This window comes from Pelodiscus sinensis, chromosome 24 (assembly GCF_049634645.1).
Source record: "Pelodiscus sinensis isolate JC-2024 chromosome 24, ASM4963464v1, whole genome shotgun sequence".
Taxonomy (NCBI): Eukaryota; Metazoa; Chordata; order Testudines; family Trionychidae; genus Pelodiscus; species Pelodiscus sinensis.
The window spans coordinates 23,180,316-23,208,233 of NC_134734.1; the positions used below are offsets into that span (position 1 = coordinate 23,180,316).

The 27,918-nt window shown below is 48.0% G+C and overlaps 1 protein-coding gene across 3 annotated transcripts in view; it reads left to right on the forward strand.

The window, feature by feature from the left end:
• The first annotated feature begins 110 nt into the window (after positions 1-110).
• The window catches only part of NUP210L (nucleoporin 210 like), a 56,080-nt gene continuing 28,272 nt past the window's right edge, over positions 111-27,918 (forward strand). For all 3 annotated transcript variants that reach the window (XM_075907314.1, XM_075907316.1, XM_075907315.1), the window contains exons 1-15: positions 111-5,273; positions 10,828-10,964; positions 11,500-11,631; positions 12,681-12,774; positions 14,141-14,291; positions 15,320-15,452; positions 15,992-16,150; positions 16,705-16,773; positions 19,024-19,130; positions 20,653-20,793; positions 23,893-24,030; positions 24,809-24,964; positions 25,483-25,681; positions 26,704-26,849; positions 27,694-27,915. In XM_075907314.1, coding sequence (XP_075763429.1) covers positions 5,011-5,273; positions 10,828-10,964; positions 11,500-11,631; positions 12,681-12,774; positions 14,141-14,291; positions 15,320-15,452; positions 15,992-16,150; positions 16,705-16,773; positions 19,024-19,130; positions 20,653-20,793; positions 23,893-24,030; positions 24,809-24,964; positions 25,483-25,681; positions 26,704-26,849; positions 27,694-27,915 — 2,247 coding nt within the window. In that variant the 5' untranslated portion in view covers positions 111-5,010. The remainder of the gene's footprint in view (positions 5,274-10,827; positions 10,965-11,499; positions 11,632-12,680; positions 12,775-14,140; positions 14,292-15,319; positions 15,453-15,991; positions 16,151-16,704; positions 16,774-19,023; positions 19,131-20,652; positions 20,794-23,892; positions 24,031-24,808; positions 24,965-25,482; positions 25,682-26,703; positions 26,850-27,693; positions 27,916-27,918) is intronic.

A 27,918-nucleotide genomic window follows, 5' to 3' on the forward strand; every position in this document is an offset into this window, starting at 1 on the left:
GAAGCAGCTGTACACCCCGGCTGTTTCCATGTCTAAGGATGGTGGTCTGCAGGAGTCAGTCACCAGTTCATCTCCCACCCACCACATCGGGCCCCTGTCCCATATCACGGCCCTGCTGCCTCCTTAGCCTAGCCTGCCCGATGCTCTGTATGCTGTGGCTGGGGGAGGGCACTTGGACATAGGGAAGCCATTCACTTGCTGGCACTAGCGTTTCCAGGTCAAGCAGGTGACTGTCTAGTGTAGAGATGGGGAACCTTGGGCCTGATCCAGCCCCAGCTTGCCATGATCAGGCCTAGCTGAGTTGAGTTCCTTCCCCTTTGTGCCTGTACTGTACCCCCCCCAGCCTTGTGGCCCCCTCATGGTGCTGGAACACCAGCAGTGGGTCTCTGCTGTGGAAGATGGGTAGGGAGGGGCTCTGCTGTTCTTCCTTCCCCAGCTGGGCAGCACAGCACTTGCTTGCAGGCTCCAACCCATCACAGCCAATGGGAGCAGCAGGGAGCCCAATGCCTCCAAGCACAGGGCCCTGGGGAGCTAGGCCAGGTAAGCACCCCTCCTACCATGCTTCTGCTCAGACCCCCATGCCCTGGCAGCCTGCACACTGAGCCCCTCCTCATTGGCTCCACGTCTATTAACTCTTGGGAGCCTAGTGCTAACACCCCTCCCCCCTCGCTGCATGAGGGAGCTCTGAGCCTTGGGTTCCATGGGTGGGGGGAGCACCATGGGGCGTGGGAGTTTAATTCTTCATTTTGCTCCTCAAGGGTGGCCCCTGATTGATTTCAAGCACTAGCCGGGCCCCAGCTGGTCCTGTCAGATGCCTCTGTCCTTGCTATATGGACCTTTACTGCAGCTACAGGGCAGGGCACCTCAACAGGCCTCACCAAAGGTATCTTGGAACTGGTGCTGGCTGCCTCGGTCCTAGTGTCAGTTTCTTCCCCCAAGCACAGAAACTGCTGTAGTCTCCACCCCGTGGAGTCGGGAGGAGGGGAATGAGAGCACTGCATTCACCCTTCTGGAGAGCTGACGGCAAGCTGTTGCTACAGTGCTCCACGCACCCTCCCTCTTTCCAAGGACTGGACCGTCCGCAGGCTTAAGCTAGTCCCCTGCTCAAAAGCCCACCCTGTCCGTGTACCCTTGAGCTGATCTTATCAAGCCTGTCACTTTTCAGAAGATAAAGGAATTGGTCTTGCTTTAAGGCAAGACCTACCCGCACCCGCCACTCTTGCAAAACCTGTTCAGATAGCTGATAGGCACCCAAGGGGCCAGAGTCCGGCTCCCTCGGGAATACTTCTCAAGCCTGCTGCAAAAAAGAAAGCCCCACTAGCCTGGGGAAAGTGTGCAACTACCTAATGCACAGTGCCAGAGGCTCTTTTCTGCAGAATAACCCAGTCTCCTTACCCCCACCCTTTGTTCCCCCCTGTTGGGGGTGGGGGGAAGCAGCTCCCCATCTCTTCACATTTCTTAAAAATGCATCTCACTGTCATGAAATCATGAGGATTTTAGAAGATGGGGCAGCTGGTGCTAAATCTATTAAGCTAGAACATTCTTTGAAACATGTTTGTTTCTAGCAAGGTCCACTTATTTCAGAAGCCCCTCAAAACATTTAAAAGATCTGCTGTAGAGTGAGTCTGTCTACATCAGTTTCTTCAAGAGCTCTTAAACAGTAAGGCTGCATCTAGACTGGCAGGATTTTCCGGAAATGCTTTTAACGGAAAAGTTTTCTGTTAAAAGCATTTTCGGAACAGAGCGTCTAGATTGGCACAGACACTTTTCCACAAAAAAGCCCCGATCGCCATTTTCGCGATTGGGGCTTTTTTGCGGAAAACAAATCTGAGCTGTCTACACCGGCCCTTTTGTGCAAAAGGGACTTTTGCCTGAATGGGAGCTGAATAGTATTTCCGCAAGAAGCACTGATTTCTTACAGTAGGAAGTCAGTGCTTTTGCGGAAATTCAAGGGGCCAGTGTAGACAGCTGGCAAGTTTTTCCGGAAAAGCGGCTGATTTTCTGGAAAAACTGGCCAGTCTAGACACAGCCTAAGAGCTAGGATGGCCACATGTGGTATTTAGCTTCCTCTTAGCATACCTTGCTGTCAGGGCTTGGTTGTGCCAGGACAGTGGGTTGCGCCTGGAATCCGATTGCTTCTCAACCAGACAGAGGGTTGAGAGTAGAGACCATTTTATACTGCAAAATGACCACAGGGGAGCAGCAACTGCCAGCCTGGGAGCACAGCCCCTGCCTGAATCCTGCATGCCCTACACCTTCCAACCCTCTGAGCTGATTCCTAGGCCCATCACACCCCCCGCTCCTGCACCCCCCTGCCTTGAAGGATCTAAGTAATGCTGGATAAGTCTCCTAGTAAAATCTAAGGAACAAATATTGTGGCAGTTGTACAGCTGGCTTTAACTTCCAGCAGGGAAGTAAAATGGCTGTGGAAGACTCAGGGCTAAATAGGACCATATGTTGCTCACATAACTAGAAGGCAGAATCTCCCTGTGTGTTGAAACCCAGTTAGGGAAAGTAAATTAGAACAAGACTTGCAAGCTGGCTTCCACTGGAGCTAAACAAATACCGCCTTGGCTTGTTTTCCTCACGGTAGGAGAGTCAGGAGTACGGGGAGTAAATGGTACCGGCACCAGCATATGAAAAGCAAAGATTTAATGCTTACGGGGCAGCTGTGGAAATGCTGCAGGGACATGCCAGTTGCAGAGCTCCACACCCTCTCCTTGCAGCCCTGCTGCAGTAAAAGGGAAAGTGCCAAAGCTTTGTCTGACCAGGGGAGGGGGAACCTTAAGCGGGGGAAGGAAGAGGGGAAAAAAAAATCACATCACTTAACTAGGGCATGCTGCAAGTAGGAGGGGTGCGGTGGGGCCCTGTGCCAGCTGTACTTGTTCCCATTTGCATCACAGCTTCCTCAACATCCCACTGCAAGGAATTATGGTGTAGCCTGCTGGGCCCGGGACAGAGCTGCTCTTGGCCCCAAAGAGCTGTCAGTCCCCCTGTAAGTTGCCAGACCAGCTGGGGGGAGGGGGGGAGCACAGGAAACCCTGGTGCTATTGGCGGAGCAGAGGCTGCTGTGCTGTGTTCTTGCCTTCCACCTTGGTGCGATTTGCAGAGACCTGCTCTTGGCAAGGTGCTTTCACCCTCAGCCCATTTCATTTCTGCCACCACTTCGTGCCTGACCGCTCGAGGACTCTGCTTACTTTACAAAAGGGCCTCTGCAGGCCGGATCCGGCCCATAGAGATCCTGCAACTCCCCTGCCCCCAGGTCAATCGGGGCCTAGGGAGGGGGGAGTGGGCACCGCTTATTCTAAGCACCGCACTCCAGAGGGAGCAAGAGGCTTCGTGCTTCCCCACCTCCACCTTCAGACCAATCAGGGCAAGGGCGGAATCTGCTGCCACCCTGCAAGGGGCAGGGCACTTAGTCAATCACCGGCTGTTGCACAGCTGATGGGTGACTTGAAGCACCCCACTCCCTTGCAGGGTGGGGGCAGGGAGTAAGAGACTTGTGTGCTCTGCCTACCCCAGGCCCTAACTGACTTGGGGGCACGAGCACTTAGAGAGAGCTGCCCACTGCTCAGAACAGCTGGTGGTTCTCTCTGGCAGGGACAAAGACTTTGCATGCTCCCCCACCCGGACCAATCAAGGCCTGTGGGTGGGGAAGCACTGAAGCAGCCTGCCCCTGCCCCTGCCCCTGCCCCTGCAGGCAGCCCAGAGACACTTCAAAAGTTTCTGAAGTGGCCCTTGATCAAAAATGATTGCCCACCCCTGCTTTACAAGATGGTATGGTCCACCTAGACCTTCCAACAGGCACCTCTCCTGCATGCAGGGGGGCTAAGAGCCATTGAACCGAATTGTGAGCCCTCTTAATAGTGGAAACCACTGCCAGCCAAGGGCTGCTGCTGCAGCCGCCCTTCCTAGTACCTCTGGCTGTTGTTCCCAAGCCACAGCAGCGATTCTACCTCTCCCCTACTCACATGGGGCTTCGGTGGACCCTGTTTCCTTGCACTGTAAATGCTGGGACAAAGGACAGAGCCTTTGGGAGGGGTGAAGCTCTTAAAGCTCTTCACTTTACCTAGCCATTCAGGGAGCTAAGGAAGAGGTGAAGCCCAGCTGCTTAGCACACCTCCTGCGGTTGGAGGCCACCTGGAGGCTCTGGAGATTTCCACAGGGCATTTGGGGTTGGCTTTTGCTGGGTGTGTGCCAACCTTACAAGATTTTTATCCCAAGTCCATGCTGCAACTTGGGGTATTTCCCAGTGCTCCCATGCTTGGAGCCACATCACAGCAGGGAGGGAAGAACTCAGCAGTTGTTAAAAACATTTCTAGGCTCACAAAGGTAGAGAATCCTGAAGGCAGCTGCCCTAGCACCTGGAGCACTAGGCAAAGCTTTTCACAGATGATTTTAGGAGCCTGGTTTGGGTAGTTAAGGACTTTTGACTGTCACTATGGCATTGCAGCAAGTGCTTGTGCCTCTCTCCCCTTATCTGCCTTTCCCTTTGCCCTCTCTTACCCCCCTGCTCAGACATGGCTCAGTATAAAACAACAGGCTCACAGCCCACTCCTCTCCTGAGCAGATGGCTCTGTGCTGCTTTCCTCCTGCCCACTTCCAGCGTGACCTCGCTTTGCACCCGGAGAGCATGCAGCTGGCTCTGGGGTGGAGCAGGGCTGCAGACCAGAACGTGTGTGGGGGCTGAGGAAATTGGCCCAGGAGTGCTTAGGGGGCACAGTGCTCCTAGCGCCTTGTTCTAAGTTACCTCTGCCCTGGGGCCTCTGGAACCTAGTTTTGCAGCCAGAATGTGAGTCCTGGCCCTGGCGTTGGGAGCACCCTTGCCTCTCACGGGGACCCAGGCTGAGTCCCTCCTGCGCCGGGACTCGAACCTGCGGCTCCACGGCCGAGTAGACCACGCTTACCCGCGCGTGCGTCCAGGGCAGCCTGCGTGCGCAGAGCCCGGCGGAGCATGCGCAGTTGTTGGGTGGCACGCGGAGAGGGCGGAGCGGAGCAGCGTCTGGGCGCATGCGCAGAGCAGCTGCGTGCCAGAGAGCGGGAGCCGCGCTCGACGGCCGCCGCCATCTTGTCCCCGCTCCGCACCTCGACTTCAGCATGAGGCCGGCGAGGCGGGGCCGGCCGCCCCCGCGCCTCCTCCTGCCCCTCCCCCTCCTGCTCCTCCTGGGCCCCGCCCGCCCCTTCAAGCTCAACGTGCCCAAGGTGCTGCTGCCCTTCAGCCCGGAGCTCCGCGTGCCCTTCGTGCTGGAGGCCGAGGGCGGCTGCTACTCCTGGTGAGGGGCGGGGCCTACGGGAGGGGCGGGGCCTAAGGGAAGGGAGGGGCCCGGAGGGGCGGGGCCTAAGGGAAGGGAGGGGCCCGGAGGGGCGGGGCCTAAGGGAGGGGAGGGGCCCGGAGGGGCGGGGCCTAAGGGAGGGGAGGGGCATTCCAGAGGGGTCTGGATGGGGCTTGTGGGAGGGGTCTGAGAGGGGTGGAGTTTGTTGGTCTGGGGGTGTGGCCTCGGGCCTGGGGGTGGGGCCTCTGGGGGAACCTGTGGGGCTGGGATCTTTGGGGGGGGGTATGGCGGGACCTGTGGGGCAGGGGCAGCAGTTGCAGCTGCAGGAGGGGCCTGTATGTGGGGGGAGTGGGGGGCCTGGGGGTGCAGGAGGGGCCTGTATGTGGGGGAAGTGGGGGGGCCTGGGGCTGCAGGAGGGGCCTTATGTGGGGGAAGTGGGGGGCCTGAGGGTGCAGGAGGGGCCTGTATGTGGGGGAAGTGGGGGGGCCTGGGGGTGCAGGAGGGGCCTGTATGTGGGGGTAGTGGGGGGCCTGGGGCTGCAGGAGGGGCCTGTATGTGGGGGAAGTGGGGGGCCTGGGGCTGCAGGAGGGGCCTGTATGTGGAGGGAGTGGGGGGCCTGGGGCTGCAGGAGGGGCCTTATGTGGGGGAAGTGGGGGGCCTGGGGGTGCAGGAGGGGCCTGTATGTGGGGGAAGTGGGGGGGCCTGGGGGTGCAGGAGGGGCCTGTATGTGGGGGGAGTGGGGGGCCTGGGGCTGCAGGAGGGGCCTGTATGTGGGGGAAGTGGGGGGCCTGGGGCTGCAGGAGGGGCCTGTATGTGGGGGAAGTGGGGGGGCCTGGGGCTGCAGGAGGGGCCTGTATGTGGGGGGTGTGGAGGGGCCTGGGGGTGCAGGAGGGGCCTGTATGTGGGGGGATGGAGGGGCCTGGGGCTGCAGGAGGGGCCTGTATGCGGTGGGACAGGGCTGTGGGGCTGGGGCTGCAGGAGTAGGCTTGCCAGATGCTTTCACCAAAAATCCCGAACGTAGCAAAAAACAAACAAACAAAAACTGGGAGCCCAGACTTGTTGAGCGCAAAAAAAAAAAACCCACCCCCAAGGAGACAAAAGTTGTTGAGCAAAAGTCGCTGCACGTTTAAGAATCCCCGCACTCCTCTCTTCTCCACGCCAGACACAGCAGGGGAAGATTGTCATTTTACAAGTCCGGTATTTTCTGGTTTCATTTTTTTTTTAACTGTACAGGGCCCAGAAAAAACAGACTGTCCGGGCAAAAACCGGACACCTGGCAACCCTGTGCAGGAGGGTCCTGTGGGCGGCTCTCCTGGTGCTGGGAGGGACGGACAGGCCAGGTATTTGGGCTGTGGGTGTAGGGTTGAGGAAAGTTAGGCCTAGCGATGCGGGAGGGCTTTGCCGGAGAGGGGGTACGTGGGGTTGGATTGAGGAGACGGTAGGGAGCTTAGCCTCAGTGGCAGCCCACAGAGACGTACCGTTGGTCAGACCAAAGGTCCATCCAACTCATTGTCTTCTGACAGTGGCCGGTGCCAGGTGCCTCAGGGAATGAACACAACAGGTGTTCAAGTGATCCATCCTTTGTCACCTGTTCCCAGCTTCTGGCAAAATTAGGTTAGGAACATCATAGCTGCCCATTCTGGTTTATAGCCATTGGTGGACCTATCCTCCATTAACTTACCTGGTTTTTCTTTGAACCCTGTTGTAGTCTTGGCCTTTGCAACATCCTCTGGCAGGGAGTTCCACAGGTTGTATTTAGTGTGAAAAATACTTCCTTTTGTTTCTAGTATTCTATAGAATACTAGAACTGGAAGGGACCTGGAGAGATCATCAAATCCAGTCCCCTGCCCTCATGGCAGGACCAATCATGATCTATATAGTACCTGATAGGTGTCTGTCTAACTTGCTCTTAAATATCTCCAGTGATGGAGATTCCACAGCCTCCCTAGGCAATTTATTCCAGTGTTTCACCACCCTGACATGCAGGAAGTTTTTCCTAATGTCCAACCTGAACCTCCCCTGCTGCAGTTTAAGCCCATTGCTTCTTGTCCTATCCTCAGAGGCCAAGGAGAACAATGTTCCCTCCTCCGCCTTGTGACACCCTTTTAGATACCTGAAAAAACCGGTATCATGTTCCCTCTCAGTTTTCTCCTTTCCAAACTAAACAAGCTCAGTTCCTTCAACCTTGCCTTATAGCTCATGTTTTCTAGACCTTTCATCATTTTTGTTGCTCTTCCCTGGATCCTCTCCAATTTCTCCACATCTTTCTTGAAATGTGGTGCCCAGGACTGGACGCAGTACTCCAATTGAGGCCTAATCCGCACAGAGTAGAGTGGAAGAATGACTTCTTGTTTGTTGCTCACAACACTCCTGTTAATGCATCCCAGAAACATGTTTGCTTTTTTTACAACAGTGTCACACTGTTGACTCATATTTAGCTCATGGTCCACTCTGACTCCTAGATCCCTTTCTGCCGTACTCCTTCCGAGATAGTCGCTTCCCATTTTGTATGTGTGAAATGGATTGTTCCTTCCAAAGTGGAGCACTTTGCATTTCTCCTTATTAAACTTCATCCTATTTACCTCAGACCATTTCTCCAATTTGTCCAGAGCATTTTGAATTATTACTCTATCCTCCAAAGCAGTTGCAACCCCTCCCAGCTTGGTATCATCTGCATACTTAATAAATGTACTCCCTATGCCATCATCTAAATCATTGATGAAGATATTGAACAGAACCAGTCCCAAAACAGACCCCTGTGGAACCCCACTTGTTATGCCCTTCCAGCATGGCTGTGAACCATTAATAACTACTCTCTGGGAAAGTTTGTTTGTTTTAAACCTGCTGCCTATTAATGAACTAGATGACCCGCTAGTTCTAGTGTTATGATAAGGAGTAATTAACGCATCTTTTTTTACGTTATTTAAACCAGAAATGATTTTATAGATTTTAGTCATCTCTTTTCCAAGCTGAAAAATCCCTGTCTTATTAATCCCTTCTTTTATGGAAGCTGTTCTGGGTCCCTAATCATTTTTGTTGCCCTTTTCTGAATCTTTTTAAATTCCAATAAATCTTTTTTGAGATGGAGTGACCATGTTTACACACAGCATTCAAGTTGTGGAACTATGGCAATGGTAGGAGTAAGGAGCTGGGTCTGTGGTAGCAGAGTACCACAGATAGTGGGTAATAGAATACTCAACTAACTGCATGAATACTTAGCAGTTAGTCAAGTATTCTATAGTCTCTGGGGGCCAGCAGCCAGTGCAATCTGGCTCCACTCCCAGGGAGCCTCCTGCCACCTTGTACTGGTGCCTCTGTATCTGATGCAGAGGCAGCAGCATGGGGTGGCAGCAGCCCCTGTCCATAGAGGGTCCAAGCTCCCTACAGACAGAGGCTGCTGGTGAGGGGGAAAGGGTTGGGGGAGGCTGCCACAAGCCAGCGTTTGCTGCGGGGAGAGGCTGCTGTCCCCTGGCCTCCTCCCCACTCTTTGTGAGGTGGAGGGAGGCAGGCGGCACCATGGAGCCTATGCTGGGGGGAACCAGCTTTTAAGCTGGTTCCCCCAGCACCGGCTCCTGCTTCCTTTCCCCACACCCCCAGCTGCCACTGGTACAGAGGCAGCAAGAGAGAGGGAAATGCAAGTAGTCAGCTAGATTAACTGGTAAGCGTAGGCTTATCGGTTAATTAACTAGTCAACTACATGTTCGCATCCCATAGCAGAGAGAGGCCCAGATCTCTATTCAGAAGGAGTCTATGGAGAGGAGAGCAGCTGAGACTCTGTGGAACTAGAGGGGTTTTGGCCTATTTGGTTATGGATAGACAGTCCCCACTCTTTGGGAGGCACACACAAGCTTTTGGAGGGTTAGAGGGCTCCCAGCCTGTGGGGAAGGCCATGAGGGCACTCTGCATAAACTGTGCCAGGAGTTGCAGCAGGAGGTCTAAGAGCCTGACACTGCTTTGCAGCAGGTCTGGCTCCATGGTGAAAGTGCTGTGGCGTCCGCAAGGGCAACCAGAGCACACAGTGTGGTGTTTGCCGTCCCTTGAGGAGGTAGGCAATGGAGAAGAGTCTGAGACTCGGCTGTAGAGAGGAGCCCCTTTAAGTACAAGCCTCAGAAAGCAGCTACAGGAAGTGACTGCTCTCCTAATGTGCTGCCCAGAGGGCTTTCGGGGGCTTTAAACATGATTCAGGTTCCAATCAGGGTGGATGTGCTATTTTGACATAAATCTGTGCTATCTCGATGGGGATTTGTAGTGTAGACGTGCTATTTCCAAATAGCTTCAAGGGGTGGCCAAGTTAGTTTGTTACAGAAAAAAACAACAAATGGACTGGTAGCACTTTACAGACTAACAAAACATGTAGATGGTATCGTGAGCTTTCGTGGGCACAGCCCACTCCGGTCATCTGAAGAAGTGGGCTAGACCCACAAAAGCTCATGACACCATCTACATGTTTCGTTAGTCTATAAAGTGCTACCAGACCATTTGTTGGTTTTTTCCAAATATTTATTTTGGGAATTATTATTTCAAAATAACTTATGTGGAAATAACCTTGTAGTGTAGACAGAGCCTAAGACACCTCTTTATTAGGGATGTGAGTGTGAAATCGTGGGAGTGCTGTCTGCTCTGTAACCCAGGGTTCCCCTGAGCTATGATGTGTGATTCCCACTGACTCACCCATATGTGTATTGGCCCAGACACCTAGTCCCAGTTTGAGCAGATAACAAGTTCTTTCTTCCCAGAGGAAGAGACAAAGGAAGGGAGGGAGAGAGGGCCACCTGGCTGGGGGCAGAGTCTGGGAGCGGGGTAGTTTCTGGCTGGGAAACATAAAGGGAACAGACTAAGCTGAATGCTGAGGGTTGAGGGGGCAATGGATCCCCTAACCCAAGGGTCTGAGGCATCCTATCCCTGACTCCTGTAACCACATCACGTCTATGCTGTGTTGTATCCTGGAGAAGCAATAAACCCTCTCTGTTCTACTGGCTGGTGGAGTCTGTTCTGGCTGCAGGATTGGGGGGAACCCCGACGCGCCATCACAGTGAGCGACTAGTCGACACGCTAGTTGACTAGTTGCTTCCCCCCCTTGCTGCCTCTATCAGAAAGAGGCAGCAAGGGTGGGGAGAAGGGGGTGCTTCAAAGCGGCAGCTGGCCTGTGCTCCCAGCGGCGTTTCAAAGCAGCAGCGTCACTCAGCTGGGATTCTGAGTCCCCAACTGACCCTGGGCTCCATGTGGCGCTGCTGCTTTGAAACGCCGCAGGGAGCTTGGTTGGCCCTGTGCTCCCTGCAGCGCTTTTGCTTTAGAAGCATAGTAACAGCCCTGGGGCTGTTGCTGCACTTCAAAGGCAGAGGTCTTATCAACTAATCGAATAGTCAGTACAAATTGCATCGACTATTCGATTAACCAGTTAATCTAAATTTAACATCTCTACTCCTTATACTGAGTTGCAGGTCCATCTGATGGTGAATCTCTCTGTAATATGCTGGGGAAAAGTAGCACCTTCCTTATTTTGTCCAGATAATAAAAATATGAATAAAAGGATCCACATCTCTCTGTTTTCCAGGTATTCCACACGTCACGATACAGTCACCATTGAGCCGATTTACGAGAATGGTACCACTTGTTCACAAAAAGCTTTGCTGTCTACTCAGTCTACACAGGCCACAAAGCTAAGCAGCGTTGTTATAGCTGAGGAGCTTGGTAGGTGCATAAAGAGGAACAAGATAAGGAAGGAATGAGGTGTCTAGTAGGGGCATGCAGGGCTGAGGTAGAATAGGCTCATCAAATCATCCATGTCTCCCCAGAGAGACACATTCAGGATTGGCCACTGTAGTTCTCGCGCTGTGTTTTTAATAATGCAGGATGTGGAATTGTGGTGTATCTCATTGTTCGTTTCAAAATCAGAGATTTGAGTGATGTACATGGGGAATGACAGTGCCATACAGTGGGCACACCACAGTCTGAACATGACTCAAGGAAGAATAAGAACAAAATGTTTAACTGTATAACATCTATGCCCATCATAGTCCCAGAATGGACTTTTCAGAGGCTTGGTTGAGAAATTTGTGCTTTCTCACAAAGGTGCCTCCTCCTCCCCGCTCTGATTTCAGAATCATAGCTTTCTTTTTTGTTTTTGTTTTTTTCTTCAATAGTACTACCTTCTCAAGATTTGGGAAATCAGCATAGATTTACAGGATGTTGAATTAAGGCATACTCATTTATTCTCACATTTTAGTGACAGGCCATTTACTACGTTGTGACATCATTGTCGATATGATAAACAGTATTGAAATTATCTCCCGAACCCGAGAAATCTATGTGGAAGATTCTCCACTTGAGTTAACTGTGAGAGCTCTGGATATTGAAGGTACAGTACGCTGGACAAACTGCTGGGGCAACTCCCAGGATTGAACTCTGCCACCTAAGAAATGATGACATCCCTTCATCTGAGTGTTTTAAAGATTGCATGATGTTCAGTGTTCCCTCATTTTTCCATCCATTTGCGCAATAAATTGTGTTATGTGCACCAAGGCGTGTGCAGATGTGCACCACCAATAGTAACAAATGGTGGCAGTTGTGGGAAGCGGTGGGTGCTTTGCTAATCAACTGGGCTGCATTTGAATCTCTCCTGGGTGGCCGCCCAGGCACTCAGCTTACAGGGAACACTGATTATGTTATGTAGCAGATTTTGTTCCCAGCCTCAATGTAGAAACTTTTGGGCGTATTACAAGCTCCTATGATATTTCATGTGCTACCTCATTTTCAAGTAGGGAAAATACGCCTGTTTCTAACTAGTTCCTAACGTTTTAATATGAGCAACATGAAAATGGAGTGTGCTTCAGATTATCGTTCTTTTGAAGTGCTGAGTAAAAATAGTTTCCCACTTAGCTTGAGCATAACAACTTGTGTAACATTGCAAGGTTCTCAGGTGCCATGTTAATGAACCTAGTATAAAAACCTAGATAACAGTAGCCAAAATATTTTTCTTTGCTGTTGTCCCCAACCACAGAGTCAATTTACTAATAATTGTTTAAAAATATTATAAGCTCATTGCAGCTAATTTTCAGCATGAAAATAAAATAATGTTCTTCTCATCCTAGTTTGTGTTTTGTCTGTACATGGGTTTGCATGCCTGTGCATGTTTAAGGAGAAGTTGGATAGGGTTAGAAATATTTTCAGTTGTAATAGGCATGCACAAGTGTACAGGAGTTGTCATCAGAAATATTCTACACGTGGAGCATGGGCCTGTGGCCGGTTTGTTCACCATTCTGTAAAGGGACGTGAGTAGCTTTCCCAGTTCTCATAGTAGACAGTAGAAAATAAAATAACTCATTTAGTTGGGCATGCCTCCATAACTAAAAATGTGTGTTCACCAGCACATATTTCTGAGTTGGCCTGTTTGGTTTCTGTCTTCAGGAAATACATTCAGTAGTTTGTCAGGAATGAGATTTGAGTGGAGCATTGCTAAGGACGATGACATGGAAGGCTTAGAACTGTCTAGCAAAATTAGGTAACGATATTTAGAATGATTAATAAATATCATCTGTTGCATTTCTATAGCACCTTTCATCCCAGCACCTCCCAGTAGGGCAGGAGATACTATTATCTCCATTTTACTTATGGGTAAATGGGAATGCAGAGAAGAGAATTGATTTTCCCAAAGTAACAGTGGGTCAGTAATATTCTTCCTGGGTTCTCTGATTTCCAAGTTTATGGGCTGACTCTTCAATCCCACAGAAGTCCCCCTGCTGGTAAAGACAAAGGCAGCAGAAGCTGGCTGAAAGAATACTTGTGGTTCGTATGGCTGTAATTAGACACTGAGGGTGCATCTACACTGGACCATAATTCCAAATAAGATATGCAATTTGAGCTACATGAATTGCGTATCTTATTTCAGTGCTATTTGGAAATAGCTTATTTAATCATTTGGCACTGTCTACACAGTGCCAAATTTCGAAATATAGCACTATTCTGAAATGTTCCTTCGGCTACATCTAAACTGCAGGCTTCTTTCAGAAGAAGTTTTTTTCGGCAGAGCAGAGCATTCACGCTGCAAAAGTGCATCGAAAAAGCAATGTGCTTTTTCGAAAGAGAGCATCCAGACCGAATGGACACTCTCACATGTAAGCTGTGATTGCTATGGACAGAACGGCCACCAGGGCACCTGTGCTTTTTCCTCTTTCCTCTTCTTCCGAAAGAACTCCCTCTTCCCCATCCATATATGCCTTTTTGCGAAAGAGCTCTTTCACAAAAAGGCTTCTTTGTCGTAGAATGAGGATTACCAATGCCAAAAAAAACCCTCTGTTCTTTCGATTTTCTTGCAGAAGAATGCAATTGCAGTGTGAATATTCCTCAAGTTTTGTCGGAAAAACAGTTGTTTTTCTGAAAAAAAAACTCTGTAGTGTAGACATACCTTTCCTCCTCGTAAAATGAGGTTTACAGGGACTTTGGAACAGTGAGCCTGAAATAACAGGCTTTCTGTGAAGACTTGGGATAGCCATTTCTGGATACTCTGGTAGCCCAAAATAGCGTTGCAGTGTAGACATACCCTGCGTGCAGATGGAGAGTTCTATAGAGAAATAGCTTCAGATACCTGTGGGGACACTACCTCACTCTGTTCTGTTGCCATGTACAGCCATGGGAGGTGGGGAGGTCTGTTGTTTCCCCGAATTGGTGATGAATGGATGTGTACATATCAACATAGAAGTTACAGAGATTTTGTCCCTTTATTCAGGCTAACATAGGTCCTTGTTCCACATGATCATGTAAGGTTAATCCTTGGATCACAAAAACGTTTTTATACACATTGAAAATATAAACAGACATGACTATGGAGATCCTTTTCTATCTATAAAAGCCTAGTTTGGTCTTCTTAGGATTTTGAAATACTCTGAAGCAGAGTATTCCCCACCAGACTACATTGTGGAGATGGAAACAGCAGAAAAACAAGGAGATAGGATTCTGGTATCAGGCATCAAAACTGGTGCAGCTGTCATAAAGGTCCGAATTCAGGAACCCACTTATAAGGTGAATTCTTACTGTAGATTTCCCACATTTAAAACAAAACTTGTGCTTGTTACAATTATATTTTCTTTACCATCAGCACTGTTATTTGTTAAGTTATTGGCAGAGATACCATTCAAATCATTTTCCATTTAAAATGTATACGTTTGGATAGTTTGGTGTTGAGAAATAAATTAAGAAATAAATCCCTACAATATATTTTATATATTATATTATATATAATATAATCCAATTAAATGGATTCATGTATAGTAGGTTAAGAAGACACTCAATTAAAATCGCATTTCTGTCTCAACTAGCTTGTAACAAGAAGCAAATAAAAAGACACCTAAGATTACTGTAATGAAGAGGTTGGAGAAAAAGGGTTTTTTTCAGTTGGCGGCTGCATTTGTCAGCATTTGGTGGATAGTCAGTTTCACTGTTTTTCAAAATGTTGAATTCAATTAGTATTTTTCTCTGGTTGCTTGTGGGAGTCTTTCACACAGCATCAGAAGAAATAGGAATATGTGATTGTAAAACCACAAAAATTAGCGAGGGAACTCAGGCAGATGTAGTGTTTGAAACTGCTTGTAACATTTGTTTTAATTATCAAGAGTTCAAGCTAACCATCCCTTTAAAATAAAATGGCCACATAATACTGTATCTTGTGGGCAGAAGCTTCAAATGGCAAGACACTTCTTCCCATGAGTAACAATTTATTTTTGAATAATATTTTAATAATAGTTTGCATTTTGAAATCTCCTGATGCTGGTGGCCTTTTGCTATAAAATGACAGTGTGATATCAACAGGATGGGATGTCTGGTCAATGTCAAACTCAAACTCCTTTCTCTCTTGCTTGTAACACTGCTGTCACAATCATGGCAAATCTTTTGCTCATTAAAACCAAGAGTTCTGTGTCAATAATACTTTTTAAACTTTGCTTTTGATTGACCTATACTGAAGCCTTGAGGGAGCTGTCCTCTCGCACACATTTCTGTCCAGTATTTGCCTAGTGGTAGTAAGCGTCTGTTTTTTATTCATCCTCCAATAGAAAGTAGCTGCTGCACTGGTACGTCTGTTGGTTCTGGAGAATATATTCCTAATACCATCCTATGACATTTACCTTCTGGTTGGAGCCTACATTAAGTACAAAGTTGCTAAAATTGTACAGGGAAAGATCACAGGTAAATTATTTTTAATAACTCCAAGCTTCCCAAAATATTCAGAAATTTTGTTCCAAGTAAAATTACAAAAGTTTCTTGGACGGGTTATTTTACTTTCCTGCAGTGGCTGGGGAACTCCTGGGGAAGCCAAGGTTAAACCAAACCCTGCGAACCAATAGAGCATACATTTTCCTTGCATATCTATTGTCCGTTGTGAGGGGTCTGTGTCCTACTCAAGTCATAATATCAGTGGATACCTCTGTACAGAGGCCAAGGACTGTTGAGTAGAACGGTGCTTAAATCGTGAGATCTGAAAATTTGAACCGCAGGTGCTGGCTGCAGTCAGTGTTACCCAGCCAGGGCTGCCAACGCTTTGTACACAGCTATTTGACTGTCTTCAGGGCTAACATCCCTCCCCCCTGCTTGTGTGTGTGTGGTGGGGTTACTTCCTAGGTTGCTAGGAGCCCAAATTTGTGTCTTTTATAAAGAAACTATCTTGTGTAAGGCAGACATTGACTATTGTGAAATAACTGTTTTTAAAAGTAACTTATTTCCTGCAGAAGTGGAGTTGCCTTTTGAATATTATGAGCTTGAACTGCGTGACTCCATTGTTGCACCTGGTGGGTCTGATGTTATTCCGGTAGCCAAACTGGATGTGGACACAGTCACTGTGACAGCAATTCAGCTGGGACAGATTAGTCTGGTCTTTGTTCATAAGAGTATCCTTTAAATAAAGTTACCACCATGTTAGCCTTCTTTATTACTGGTGCCTTTCTCTTTCCTAAGCATGTAAGACCTAAATTAAGTAAAGCCATGCTTCAGAAAGGTGTGACATGAAAAGCAGATTTGGTGAGACCCCCTCCTGCAACATCTCAGAGAATTCTATAACTTCTTAGGGTAACTCTCTCTGTCATGAATACGGATTTTCCTTCAGCCCCTATCCCTTCTTCAGGCTCATTCATCCACTCCCAAGTCAATAACATTGGTTCTTTGTGGCCAGTTGGGAAGCACCCACTGCTCACCTCCTAACTCAGCTCCATCACCTGTGACACTTCTGGAATGAGAATGAAACTCCTTGCCAGGTTCACAGTCCAGTTTTCATTAAAGTCAAGAGAAAAGACACTTATTGACTTCAGTGGGAGTTGGCTCAGGCTCCAGGTTCTCTTACAAGCTTAAGAATCCAAGGATATGTTGTTTATTTAAAGGCTTCTGTTGCTCTAATACCTCCCTTTTTCGCAATAAGACTGAATTCCTTCTTTATGTGCAAACTAAGATATTCACATGCGAGCTGCATCTGGACTTCCAAACTGCACTATCTATGTGGTAGAAGCTGGATTTCTAGGTAATTAATCATAAGATAAAAGCTTGAATTTTAAAATATTACTGCTTCATGTTACTGTCTAATAAAATGTTTGATTTTTAAAGAAGTAACTTAATTATTTGGTAGTATTGCTCATGTTAGACTTTGTTTTATATCTGTCACCCAGAAGCCTGCTGTTTTTGTTTGTAAAGTGCTCTGTAAATTTACAGCTCTGTATATGTGTTTGTTTTAATAATACATTTAAAAATAAATTCTTTGTATAGTTTACAGAAAAATGAAAATAATCCCATGGTATTTCAAGCTTCCTCTTGGCAATTTTTGCATACTTTTGTTTATTGTGTACTTCTTTTAGGGTCATTTTAAAGCATTGAGTGTTAGTTAAAAGCTTATGTTCAAATTCCAACACTTGCCACGTTTTGTCATGACAGCATGAATTGACAGGCAAAGTGGCATACATATATACACGCATGCACACACTTATGTGCGCACACAATTTGTATGGCTGCTTTGTATCAAGCACTTTGAACCTTATGAATGAAATGTCTTCTGTAAATGAACAGATCATTCTCATGATCAGTTAGCTTCACTTCATGAAACAGGTCATGATAGTAAGATGAGACCGTCTTACTGAAAAAGCAGACTTTGCTTGTCTCCATCCAGATATATGTGCTTGAAAATTCAGCCATGCACAATCACAACCCAGAAATTTAGCAAGGTGCCTGTTCTATAATTTAGAGGAGTTAGTTAAATTTAAAGATTAATGGCACAGAATGGAAATAACGGGTCTCAGTTGCCTTATGAATTTATACAGTCATGCTACATTATTTAAAAGTAACTAAGCTCTTTACTGAGCTATTTTCCATAAGAGAATTGTGTGGAGCTCAAGAATTGTTGAAAAGACAGTGTGAGTTGTTTAAAAGGGTCCATGACCCATCCCTTACGTCACAAATGCTCATCCAGAGTAAGTGCATAGTGACCATAAATTACCACCTCCTGAACGGCTGTTGAGTCTCATTCACTTTGCAGGGAACAGATGCCTGAATAGAATCATAAAACACTAGAACTGGAAGGGATCTTGAGAAGTCATCGAGTCCAGTCCCCTGCCCTCATGGCAGGATCAAGCACCATCTAGACCATCCCTGATAGGTGTCTGTCTAATCTTCTCTTAAATATCTCCAGAGATGGAGATTCAACAACCTCCCTAGGCAATTTATCCCAGTGTTTCACCACCCTGACATGCAGGAAGTTTTTCCTAATGTCCAACCTAAACCTCCCCTGCTGCAGTTTAAGCCCATTGCTTTTTGTCCTTTTCTCAGAGGCCAAGAAGAACAATTTTCTCCCCTCCTCCCTGCGACACCCTTTTAGATACCTGAAAACCGCTATCATGTCCCCTCTCAGTTTTCTGTTTTCCAAACTAAGTAAGTCCAATTCCTTCAGTCTTGCCTCATAGCTCATGTTTTCTAGGTCTTTAATCATTCTTGTTGCTCTTCTCTGGCCCCCCCTCCAATTTCTCCACATCTTTCTTGAAATGTGGTTCCCAGAACTGGACACAATACTCCAACTGAGGGCTAATCAGCGCAGAGTAGAGTGGAAGAATGACTTCTCGAGTCTTGCTCATAACACTCCTGTTAATTCATCCCAGAATCATGTTTGCTTTTTTTTTTTTTTTTTTGCAACGGTGTCGCACTGTTGACTCATATTTAGCTCGTGGTCCACTCTGACCCCTAGATCCCTTTCTGCAGTACTCCTTCCTAGACAGTTGCTTCCCATTCTGTATGTGTGAAACGGATTGTTCCTTCCTAAGTGAAGTATCTCAAAACTGAACACTGGTTTAAATTGCCCCTTTGCCAGCAATTTACAGGAGGCCTCCGACTTGTGACACAATTGGTTCCTGGGGAAGTGTTGCAAGTTGGGGGAGTTGTAACTCGAACCCTCATTGACGATAGGCACCGTGCGGGGGGTTTTGGCCCCTTCCGCACTTACAAAAATTGTTAAGTGCAGAGGGTTGGAACTCAGGTAGTCGCAAGTCAGTTCTTTCTTGCTTCTGTAAGTGGTCCAGAGTAGCAGTTAGGTGCATTGCAGAGAAATGTGCATTTACTGTTGCCTGTGTTCTTCCATTCGGCAGGAGATGAAAAGAAAGCCACAGTCTTCAAAGCTGTTGCTCCATTTCCTTTCACCACCATTACATTAATTAAACTGAAACCTAGATGGGTTTTTAAAAAATGATTTTCTTTCTTTTAATAAGCCACTTCCTGTTACATTTTATTTCAGGGTTCACTGTTCAGCCAGGAGACAGGTGGGTTCTAGAAGTGAAGCGAGCATACACAGTCACTGTTGAAGTGTATGATAAAGCCAGCACTAAAGTCTATTTATCTGATGTGAGTATGTATAACATTAAAAACATGAGCATCTCCCAAAGGGAAGGGGGTTGTACTTTATACCTTACAGACAGACCCACAACTTCATCAACTGAGGGATTCAGATCCTTTCAAAGTCTAATTAGAACTAGTCCAAGCCATTTACCACAGGTTGGACCTCCCTGGTCTGGCTCCCTCGGGACCTGAGTAGTCCTGAAGGAGGGATTTTGCCAAACCAGGGAAGGTAATTTCTGCCCCCCTGCCACTGGCCCCCCATGCCCCGCTCCTTCTGGCCTGGCCTCTCAGCCGGCAGCCCGCAGTCCCACTGGTGAGGCTCTGAGCTTCACCGCAGCAAACCACTGCCCCGCTCCTGGTGCTCCCAGTCCCGCCAATTCTACAACAGCAGCACTGGCCCCACCAGCCCGCAGTCCCACTGGTGAGGCTCTGAGCTTCACCGCAGCAAACCACTGCCCCGCTCCTGGTGCTCCCAGTCCCGCCAATTCTACAACAGCAGCACTGGCCCCACCAGCCCGCAGTCCCACTGGTGAGGCTCTGAGCTTCACCACAGCAAACCAGTGCCCCGCTCCTGGTGCACCCGGTCCTGCCAATTCTACAACAGCAGCACTGCCCCCACCAGCCCGCAGTCCTGCCGCAGGACTCCCATTTCTGCCACCCCCCCACCATGGCAGAGTGCTGCTCAGCTGCTAGGGTTCCCGACCTGTCAGTCCTACCAGGGAAGCACTGGCCCCACCACAGCAGACTGCTGCCCTGCTGGGGTCCGCTGGCATTCCAGCCACCCTGCCACCGGCTCCGCTGGACTCCCGCGGCAGGACTGTCAGCCACTGGCTTCCCTGCAGCCACCCTCGCTGGGTCCCCAGTCCCTGCAGGGCTCCTGCCTCTGGCCCTTCACTAGGTCTCTTTGGTCCAGCAACATCAGTGGTCCTGCTGGACCCTGGATGTTGCCGCACCAGAGAGTCCCAGTTGAGAGAGGTTTGACCAGTAGTGGCTTATAGTGACCTTATGCAAGTCAGTTCTATCTTCTTGAGCCTTTGTGCCAGTGTACAGCCGGTCCCCGAGTTACGCACGCAGCCCGCGCTTACAGACAGCGCTGTCACGTGCAAATGAACGGGGTCCAACTTACGAACACTTTGAGTTACGACCAAGTGTTTGGTCTGTAACTCGTTCGTAAGTCGGGGACCGGCTGTAATTAAAATGGCAATGACAATGTTTCCTTAACTCTCAGAGGTTTGTAGGGGTTGTTCTCCTAACAAGCTGTTGCCTATGGAAAATTTTTCTTCAGTCCAATTCAGAAACCAAAGTAGGATGACTGGGGCCTTCATTTACCCAGCTGTATCCAGAATACATTCCCTGCTATAGTTGTTTCAGAACCATGTTGACTTAGGAACGCCAGCGTGCGTTTGCATGTGTCATGGCCCTGCAGAATTCTCTATCTGTATGGTTTGTGATTCTGCCGATAGAAAGTGGATCCAGTGTCTCTGAGAAGTAGGTCCTTCGTTGATTTCTGTTTTTTGTTGTTTTGCAGAACCTCAGGATAACTCACCAGTTTCCAAAGGAATATTTTGAAGAATTCTTATCTTCTGATAATGGTTCTTACCATGTAGTTCAAGTCCTGAAGGATGGCATCACAGTAATAAAAGCTGCCCTGGTATCTGTTCTTCTACAGGTAAGAGATGAAGGCTGTACCCTTGCCTTTCCAGAATTTGCTGTTGCCTAAAGAGTTGGTCCACTGTCCATTAAAGCGAGTGGCAAGACTCCCATTGATTTTGATGGGTGTTGGCTTGGACCTTATGATAGTACTGTTCGCAGATGTATAAGTGGAATTCCTGTATGTTTCACGCTATGGCAATATTGTTAATGCCATATTTACTTAGGGTCACAGCAAGTAGTCTTGTCAAACTGTGTGATAAGCATCTCCCCCTGGGCTCCTAGGATACCCAGCGCTCTCTGAAGCACTGTGTGATTTCCTCAGAGACATGCGGCTCTAGCACTAGAAAGAAATGCCATAACAAATTGAACTAGGTGATGCTGAAGATCAATAGACATGCCTAAGCTGCTCATGTGAGTCAGTGCTACACCCTTTCCTACACTATTCTGAATGTTCTAGGGGCTCCAAACCGGTTGAAATGAAGAGAAAGAAAATGTATGCTGAATATCAGGAAAATATTTGGATCAAAGAAATTGGTTAGACTACGGACAGCCCTTGAGAACATATAGGAGGCAATCCTATGCTAGTCATAGGACAGATGAGATGTGGATCCTGCTAGCTAGACCATTTCCGTTTCTAACTCCCAGATAGTGTTTAAACTGACTAAAGAAGCAAGCTAATCTTCCCCTAGAAAGAATCATAGAATCACAGAATACTAGGACTGGAGGACCTCGAGAGGTCATCGAGTCCAGTCTCCTGCCCTTCTTAAAATCAGTGGTAGACGATAACAAGGAAGAAGATTACCTATTAAACATTTGTTCAGGGAGCATGTATGTTTAATGTATGAAACACTCTTCTCTGTTCAATTCCAAGATGTATTAAAGATTTTGCAGAAGACTGCTTAATGTGCACAGATTAAGACCACATGGGGCCCTTCAATTAGAGAACATCTCTCACTGAACTGAGTGGGCACTGAGGACAGTACATGTTTCTTGAATTAATCGTCTTGACTAAAATGAATTCTTGGGATAGCACATTAGGATTGTAAAGATTTTTTCCAAATGGTTTTGACCCAGGGAGAGATCTTGGTGTAACTAAATAGCTGGGATTCCTCTACCCTTCCTCTAAACTTGATGTAAAGTACAGTTTAGTGTTATTGCATAGAATCCTAAGGCTGGAAGAGACCTCAGGAGTCATCGAGTCCAGCCCTCTGCCGAAAGCAGGACCAACCCCAACTCAATCATCCCAGCCAGGGCTTTGCCAAGCTGGGACTTAAAAACCTCTAGGGATGGAGATTCCACCCCCTCCCTAGGGAACCCAGCCCAGCGCTTCCCCACCCTTCTCTTTTAATTCTCTGCTGGCACAGGCAAGTGTCCTATAGCCCAGATGTGATGATCTGGGGATTGTGTTTGCTCTGTTGCTTTGTTATGTTGCGTGTAGTTTCTACTGACCTTAGTAACTCCGTGTGTGTGCCTTAGTTTCCCTGTGGACTGCACCAATACCTAGATAGTGATGGGAATTTCTATGTGTCTCCCCCACATACACAGTGGCTGATGCTTTCTGTAACCTGAGCCTGGGACGGGTATGTATGACCAAGTGACATCTTTTGTCTGGGAAGCTGGATAAAGGCCAGAGGTGGGGCTGGCTGCAGGGCTGGGATGGGCTTCTGAGTGTATGAGTTAGTCTCACTGGCTTGGGGTGCAGAGATAGGCGGCAGGGTCTTTGGCTCTGGGCCCGCTTTCCCTAAGATGGGTTGTGCTGACGGCTTCTGGTGTCTGTGCTGAGAAGTCTGTTCTACGCTGTGTCCCTGTGGACTAATAAACCTTCTGTCCTCCCTGCCGGTTGAGAGTCCCCTCTGGCTGTGGATGGGGGTGCAGGTCCGATGGCTTCCCACACCTCAGCTCCGCCATACAAACCAAACATTAAGGGCTGCTCTTTAGAGTCTTTCAGTTTTGTTTTTATAACTGCAGCAGCAGTTTCCTGTTATGAAATCTTGGTTTTGCCCCCTCTCTCTGCTTGGTGACAAACTTTACATTTCTCAGGGCACATCTTCACTGGCTGCACTGGAGATCGATGTTCTGGCGTTTAATTTAGTGGGTCTAGCGCAGACACGGGTGCGTCTAGACTGGCAAGATTTTGCGCAAAAGCAAAACCTGCAAAAACTTTCCAGCTGTCTACACTGGCTGCTTGAGTTTGCGCAAGAGCACTGACTTTGTAATGTACAAAATCAGTGCTTCTTGCGCAAATACTTTCCTGCTCCCGCTCGGGAAAAAGCCCTCTTGCGCAAGAATACTCGTACAAGAGGGCCAGTGTAGACAGGGAAGAACTGTTTTGCACAAAAAAGCCCCGACAGCTAAAATGGCGATCGGGGCTTTCGTGCGCAAAATCGCGTCTAGACTGGCCAGGGATGCTTTTGCGCAAAAGCACTTTTTGTGCAAAGGCATCCGTGCCAATCTAGACGCGCTTTTGCGGAAATACTTTTAATGGAAAAGCTTTTCCGTTAAAAGTATTTCCTCAAAATCATGCCAGTCTAGACGCAGCCGTATATTAAACTCTGAGGACAGCTCTGCCTGGTGTCTGTACTTCTTGCATTCGTGAGGACTCAGGGAAGCCAAAGGGAGCTTTTGCTCCTCGGCCTCCCACAATGGGGACAGTGCCAAGATCAGTGTAATGTAAGCTGACTCCAGCTATGTATTCTGTGTCGCTGGAACTGCGTACCTCAAGCTGACCTTCCAGGTCTAATGTAGACCTGGCCTCAGTTGTGAGAGGCAACAGCTGGAGGTATTACTGCACGTTTCGAGGAATTTTGATTAATTATACAAAACAGAAAAAAACTATTGACTTAAAATAGAAGCAGGGTTTTCCTTATTCCCACCTGGTTTTCCTGGTGATCGGTATAACTAGGAGCCACTGCTTCTTCACAAAGTGTCACTTGTCAGCAGCTTGAAGGGAGGAGCATGGCATGCCTCGTCTGCACATGCTGCCCCACGCTGTCACCTGTTGTATTGTCTCTTAAGCACTAGTATACTGTTAGTGCTAGCTAAGCACTAGTTTACCACGTTTCTGAGTGGAGCCTCTTTGTTTGACAGATTATTGTTCCTTGTTTTGTGTCTGTAGACTGGCTCTGAAGATTACTTACCTGTCCCAATCAGCCATGAACAGGAGGTGAAGATTTACCTGCCCATCAAGCTGACACCCTCCTTCCTCGCATTTCCACACCATCCCCTGGAAATCTTGTATCGGTACAAAGTTCAGGTGAAGTATACATGGCGTGGAACACTAGGAAGATCTCTCTGATATGAGAAAAGAAAAGCTTATTAATTATTCCTAGCCAAATAGAGACTCTGTGAGTATCCTCAGTGCTGAGTGAGAGGGGCTATCAGCCTGTCTTTCTTTGCTAGCCTGATCTTGCACCCATTAAAATAAAGGGCAAAATGCTCATTGAATTTACTGAGGACAGGAATAGGCCCCTGAGCTAGCAACATCATGGGCAGATCATATCTAGTGTTTCCTTTAACCCTCTGCAAGCTCCTCTCCTCTTCACAAGGCTTGTCTGTGTTTTCCCTCCCTCACAGACGTCTCATTTACCTTGTCCTAATTCCTAAACTGCTCTTTGGGACGCCTGTTTCTCTGAGGCTTCATCTCCTGCCGGCATCTCTTCTTGTTTCTACCTTTACTGGTCATACTCATGTTCGTGGCCCCGCTTATCTTCAGCCTTCAAACCGACTGCATGTTTGTATTATCCTAAGTTGTACTGTGTGTGCAGCTGGAAGGGGGGCTGAGACAATGTTCTGTGTCTGTGCTTTTCCTGACTCTGCCACCAACTTGCCTTAGGTAAAAAACTTGCCTGTGTCTCATTTGTATCAGTACGGTTTATACTTCCCTGGCTGTCCCCCTCACAGGGAGATTGGAAGACTAAATGAATGCAGGCAAGATGCTTGGAGATCCCTGCACACAATCTTCCTCCTGCTCTAGTACCCTCATTGATGGTAATCTGCACTGTTTGCCTTTTCTGTCCTGTGCTGTTTCATAGGTAGAAGGAGGCAGTGGCAATTTCACATGGACCTCTTCCAATCAGACTGTAGTCACAGTCACCATAAAAGGAGTAGTGACTGCAGGAATGGTCAGAGGGCAGAGCACAGTACAGGCGAGAGACGTGCAGAACCCCTTCCATTATGGAGAAATACAGGCAAGTCCTTTCCTGACAGATCTTGCTTCAGTGACAAAGGGGTCTCTTATCTAGGTTTAGATATCTCAAACTTGTGTCTGCAGAGCAGGTTTGATTTGATTTTTCTCTGACCTACATTGCAGCTCCACGCTTCAGACGAGTTACCCCTCGTGTTCACTGGAGGGAGGGAGTGGAATCGCACCCCCGTGTTGCTGCTGTTTGTTAAGCACAAGCTTCTTATCCTCATGTTAACAATTGTCTGCTGAGCACCACAATCTAAGATTTATTTGAGTCAAGGTGCTTGGTGCTGTACAGTAACCATAAAATCAGCTGAAGCTCTTAAACCTGTCTGCTGGAATTCTGCCTATGTGATTAAGGCTGCAAGTGGAATTCAGCTGCTAAGCAAGAGGTGGCTTCCACTTTGATGTATTCTGACTGCCTGTAATGAAAGATACTTGATGTCCTCCTTTGCAGTGGCACAATTCTAACCCCGCGTGAGCTAACTCTTCCTGCTTTGCTGTCTGACTCTGTCAGTGCAGGTGTATGTCCTGAAGCTGACGAAGATGGAGATTTTGCCATTTCATGCTGACATTGAGATTGGGCAAGTTTTGGAAGTTCCTCTCATGATGTACCACACCGATAGGGAAACCAGGGAGACCATTGCTTTTACTGACTGCTCCCTCTTATCCCTGGACATAGGCATGGATAAGCAAGGAGTCTTCATCCTTGCTGAAGAGGGTAAGATAGACGAGCTCTAAACCTGATCACTTCTTACAATATTTCCATTTACAACAGTGGTTCCCAAACTTTTCGGCATCACGCCCCCTTTTTGATTTTTGAGAAACCCTCATGCTCCCCCCCCCCCCCCCCCAAAGCATTAAAACTTGTTGAGAAAAAAAAAAGAACTGACCAGGGCCGAAAAACAAAAATAGCAGCAAAGCTTTGGAGGGGAGAGGGGGGACTGGGTTGTCTCACGCCACCCCCCCCCCCCCCGAAATTTCTTCACGCACCCCAGTTTGGGAACCCATGATTTATAATTTATTTCCCCATTTTCCAGTCTGAGTACTACATCAGCCAGTCACCAGGGGTGTGTCTAGACTCCATGCCTCCGTCGACGGAGGCATGTAGATTAGCCAGATCGGAAGAGGGAAATGAAGCCGCGATTAAAATAATCGCGGCTTCATTTAAATTTAAATGGCTGCCCCGATCTGCCGATCAGCTGTTTGTCGGCAGATCGGGAGAGTCTGGACGCGATGCCCCGACAAAGAAGCCTTTCTTCATCGACACAGGTAAGCCTCGTGAAACCAGGTTTACCTGTGTCGATGAAGAAAGGCTTCTTTGTCGGGGCATCGCGTCCAGACTCTCCCGATCTGCCGACAAACAGCTGATCGGCAGATCGGGGCAGCCATTTAAATTTAAATGAAGCCGCGATTATTTTAATCGCGGCTTCATTTCCCTCTTCCGATCTGGCTAATCTACATGCCTCCGTCGAAGGAGGCATGGAGTCTAGACACACCCCAGGTCTAGGCAGCTAGACAGAGGGATAGTCATCCTACCTTAAGGTGTGGCACTGTATCATTAGACTCTTCCACCAACTAGCAGGGACAGGACAAGTGGAGAGAGGGTTACAGTCTGGGAAACATTTAGAGAAACTTGAGAAGTCATGGGTTCTATTGCATGGATTCTGTAACCCCTGGCCAGACACCAGCCTTGCTCACTGGAGACGTAGAAAGTGCTTAAAAATGCTTTCAAATGTGCAGGTAATCAGAAACCTGGCCTGGCCTTCTGCTCCAGCATCCAGCTAGCAGCAAAGTCCCTGGGACACACGTTAGTCAGGGCGAGCGTTACAGTGTTCCAGGAGTATTTCGAAACCAGTGCCACGTTTGCTGCTTATGAGCCTCTCAAGGTGAGGAGGTGCTCCCCTTTCGCTCGTCCCTTCCCTCCTGTTTGAACCATTCTTTTGTCTTCGCTCTCTTCCCTTCTGTGCTTCTGCTGGTGGTGGGGAGGCAGCAGTGCTAGTGCACGTCCAGTCTGTTATGGATACCTGCCCGTACCTATGTTGTCATGGACGTGTGGTCAGAAATAGAGGGGCCTTTATCCCTACCCCGCTGAGGGATTTGTGAGGTTTTATTAATTAACATTTGGGGAGTTTAAAGCATATCACCCTGTAATGTTGCTGTATTTTTCTCTGGGAGGTAGAGGTTCCTCCCAAATAACTTTTTCCTTGATGTTACACCTGGCCTCAGTTGTAACCATATTCATCCTACCAGACTCAGAGGATTGAACAAATTCCTTTTGTGAAAAGCCATCAGATGCATCTGAGCGGATCCTCTGTTTCAGTAGTAATTTCTCCTCTCCCGTTAGCCGAGCTTTCTGCTGCCCCCCTAAGGTGTCTTTTTTACTTTTGAGGCAGTTTATTATATAATATTTGTTTTCTTACAGAGAACTCAATGTAGTCCACCCCAGATCTGATAGCATATGGTCTCTGTCTATAATATTATGTCATTTTCAACCTTTTGGTCCAAATTCTCCTTTACACTTAGGCCCCTTTACCCCACTGTAAGTGTAAAGGGGCGTGGAAGTGGACGGCTGCATTTAAAAGCCCCTTGCATGCCAAGTGGTATAAAGAAGCTTGAGTGTACATGAGAATCAGTCCCATTGCTTGTATTCTAGACTTTACCTTTTGTATGTCCTTGCTGAGAAAACAGATTAAAATAGCAGCGTCTGCTCATGTCTCTGTGTGTAATCAGGCTTTAAACCCAGTGCAGGTGGCATTGGTGACCTGGCAGGCAGTGAAGCAGATGGTATTTGAAGGAGGGCCTGGGCCATGGGTGTTGGAACCATCTCGCTTCTTCCTGGAATTGACTGTAGAGCATGAAGGAAAGATTGAGGTTACACAGGTCCGGCTGCCAACTACAAGGAAACAGAACCAGTACATTTACCGGATTTTGTGCCTGGAGCTGGGGGAGCAGGTA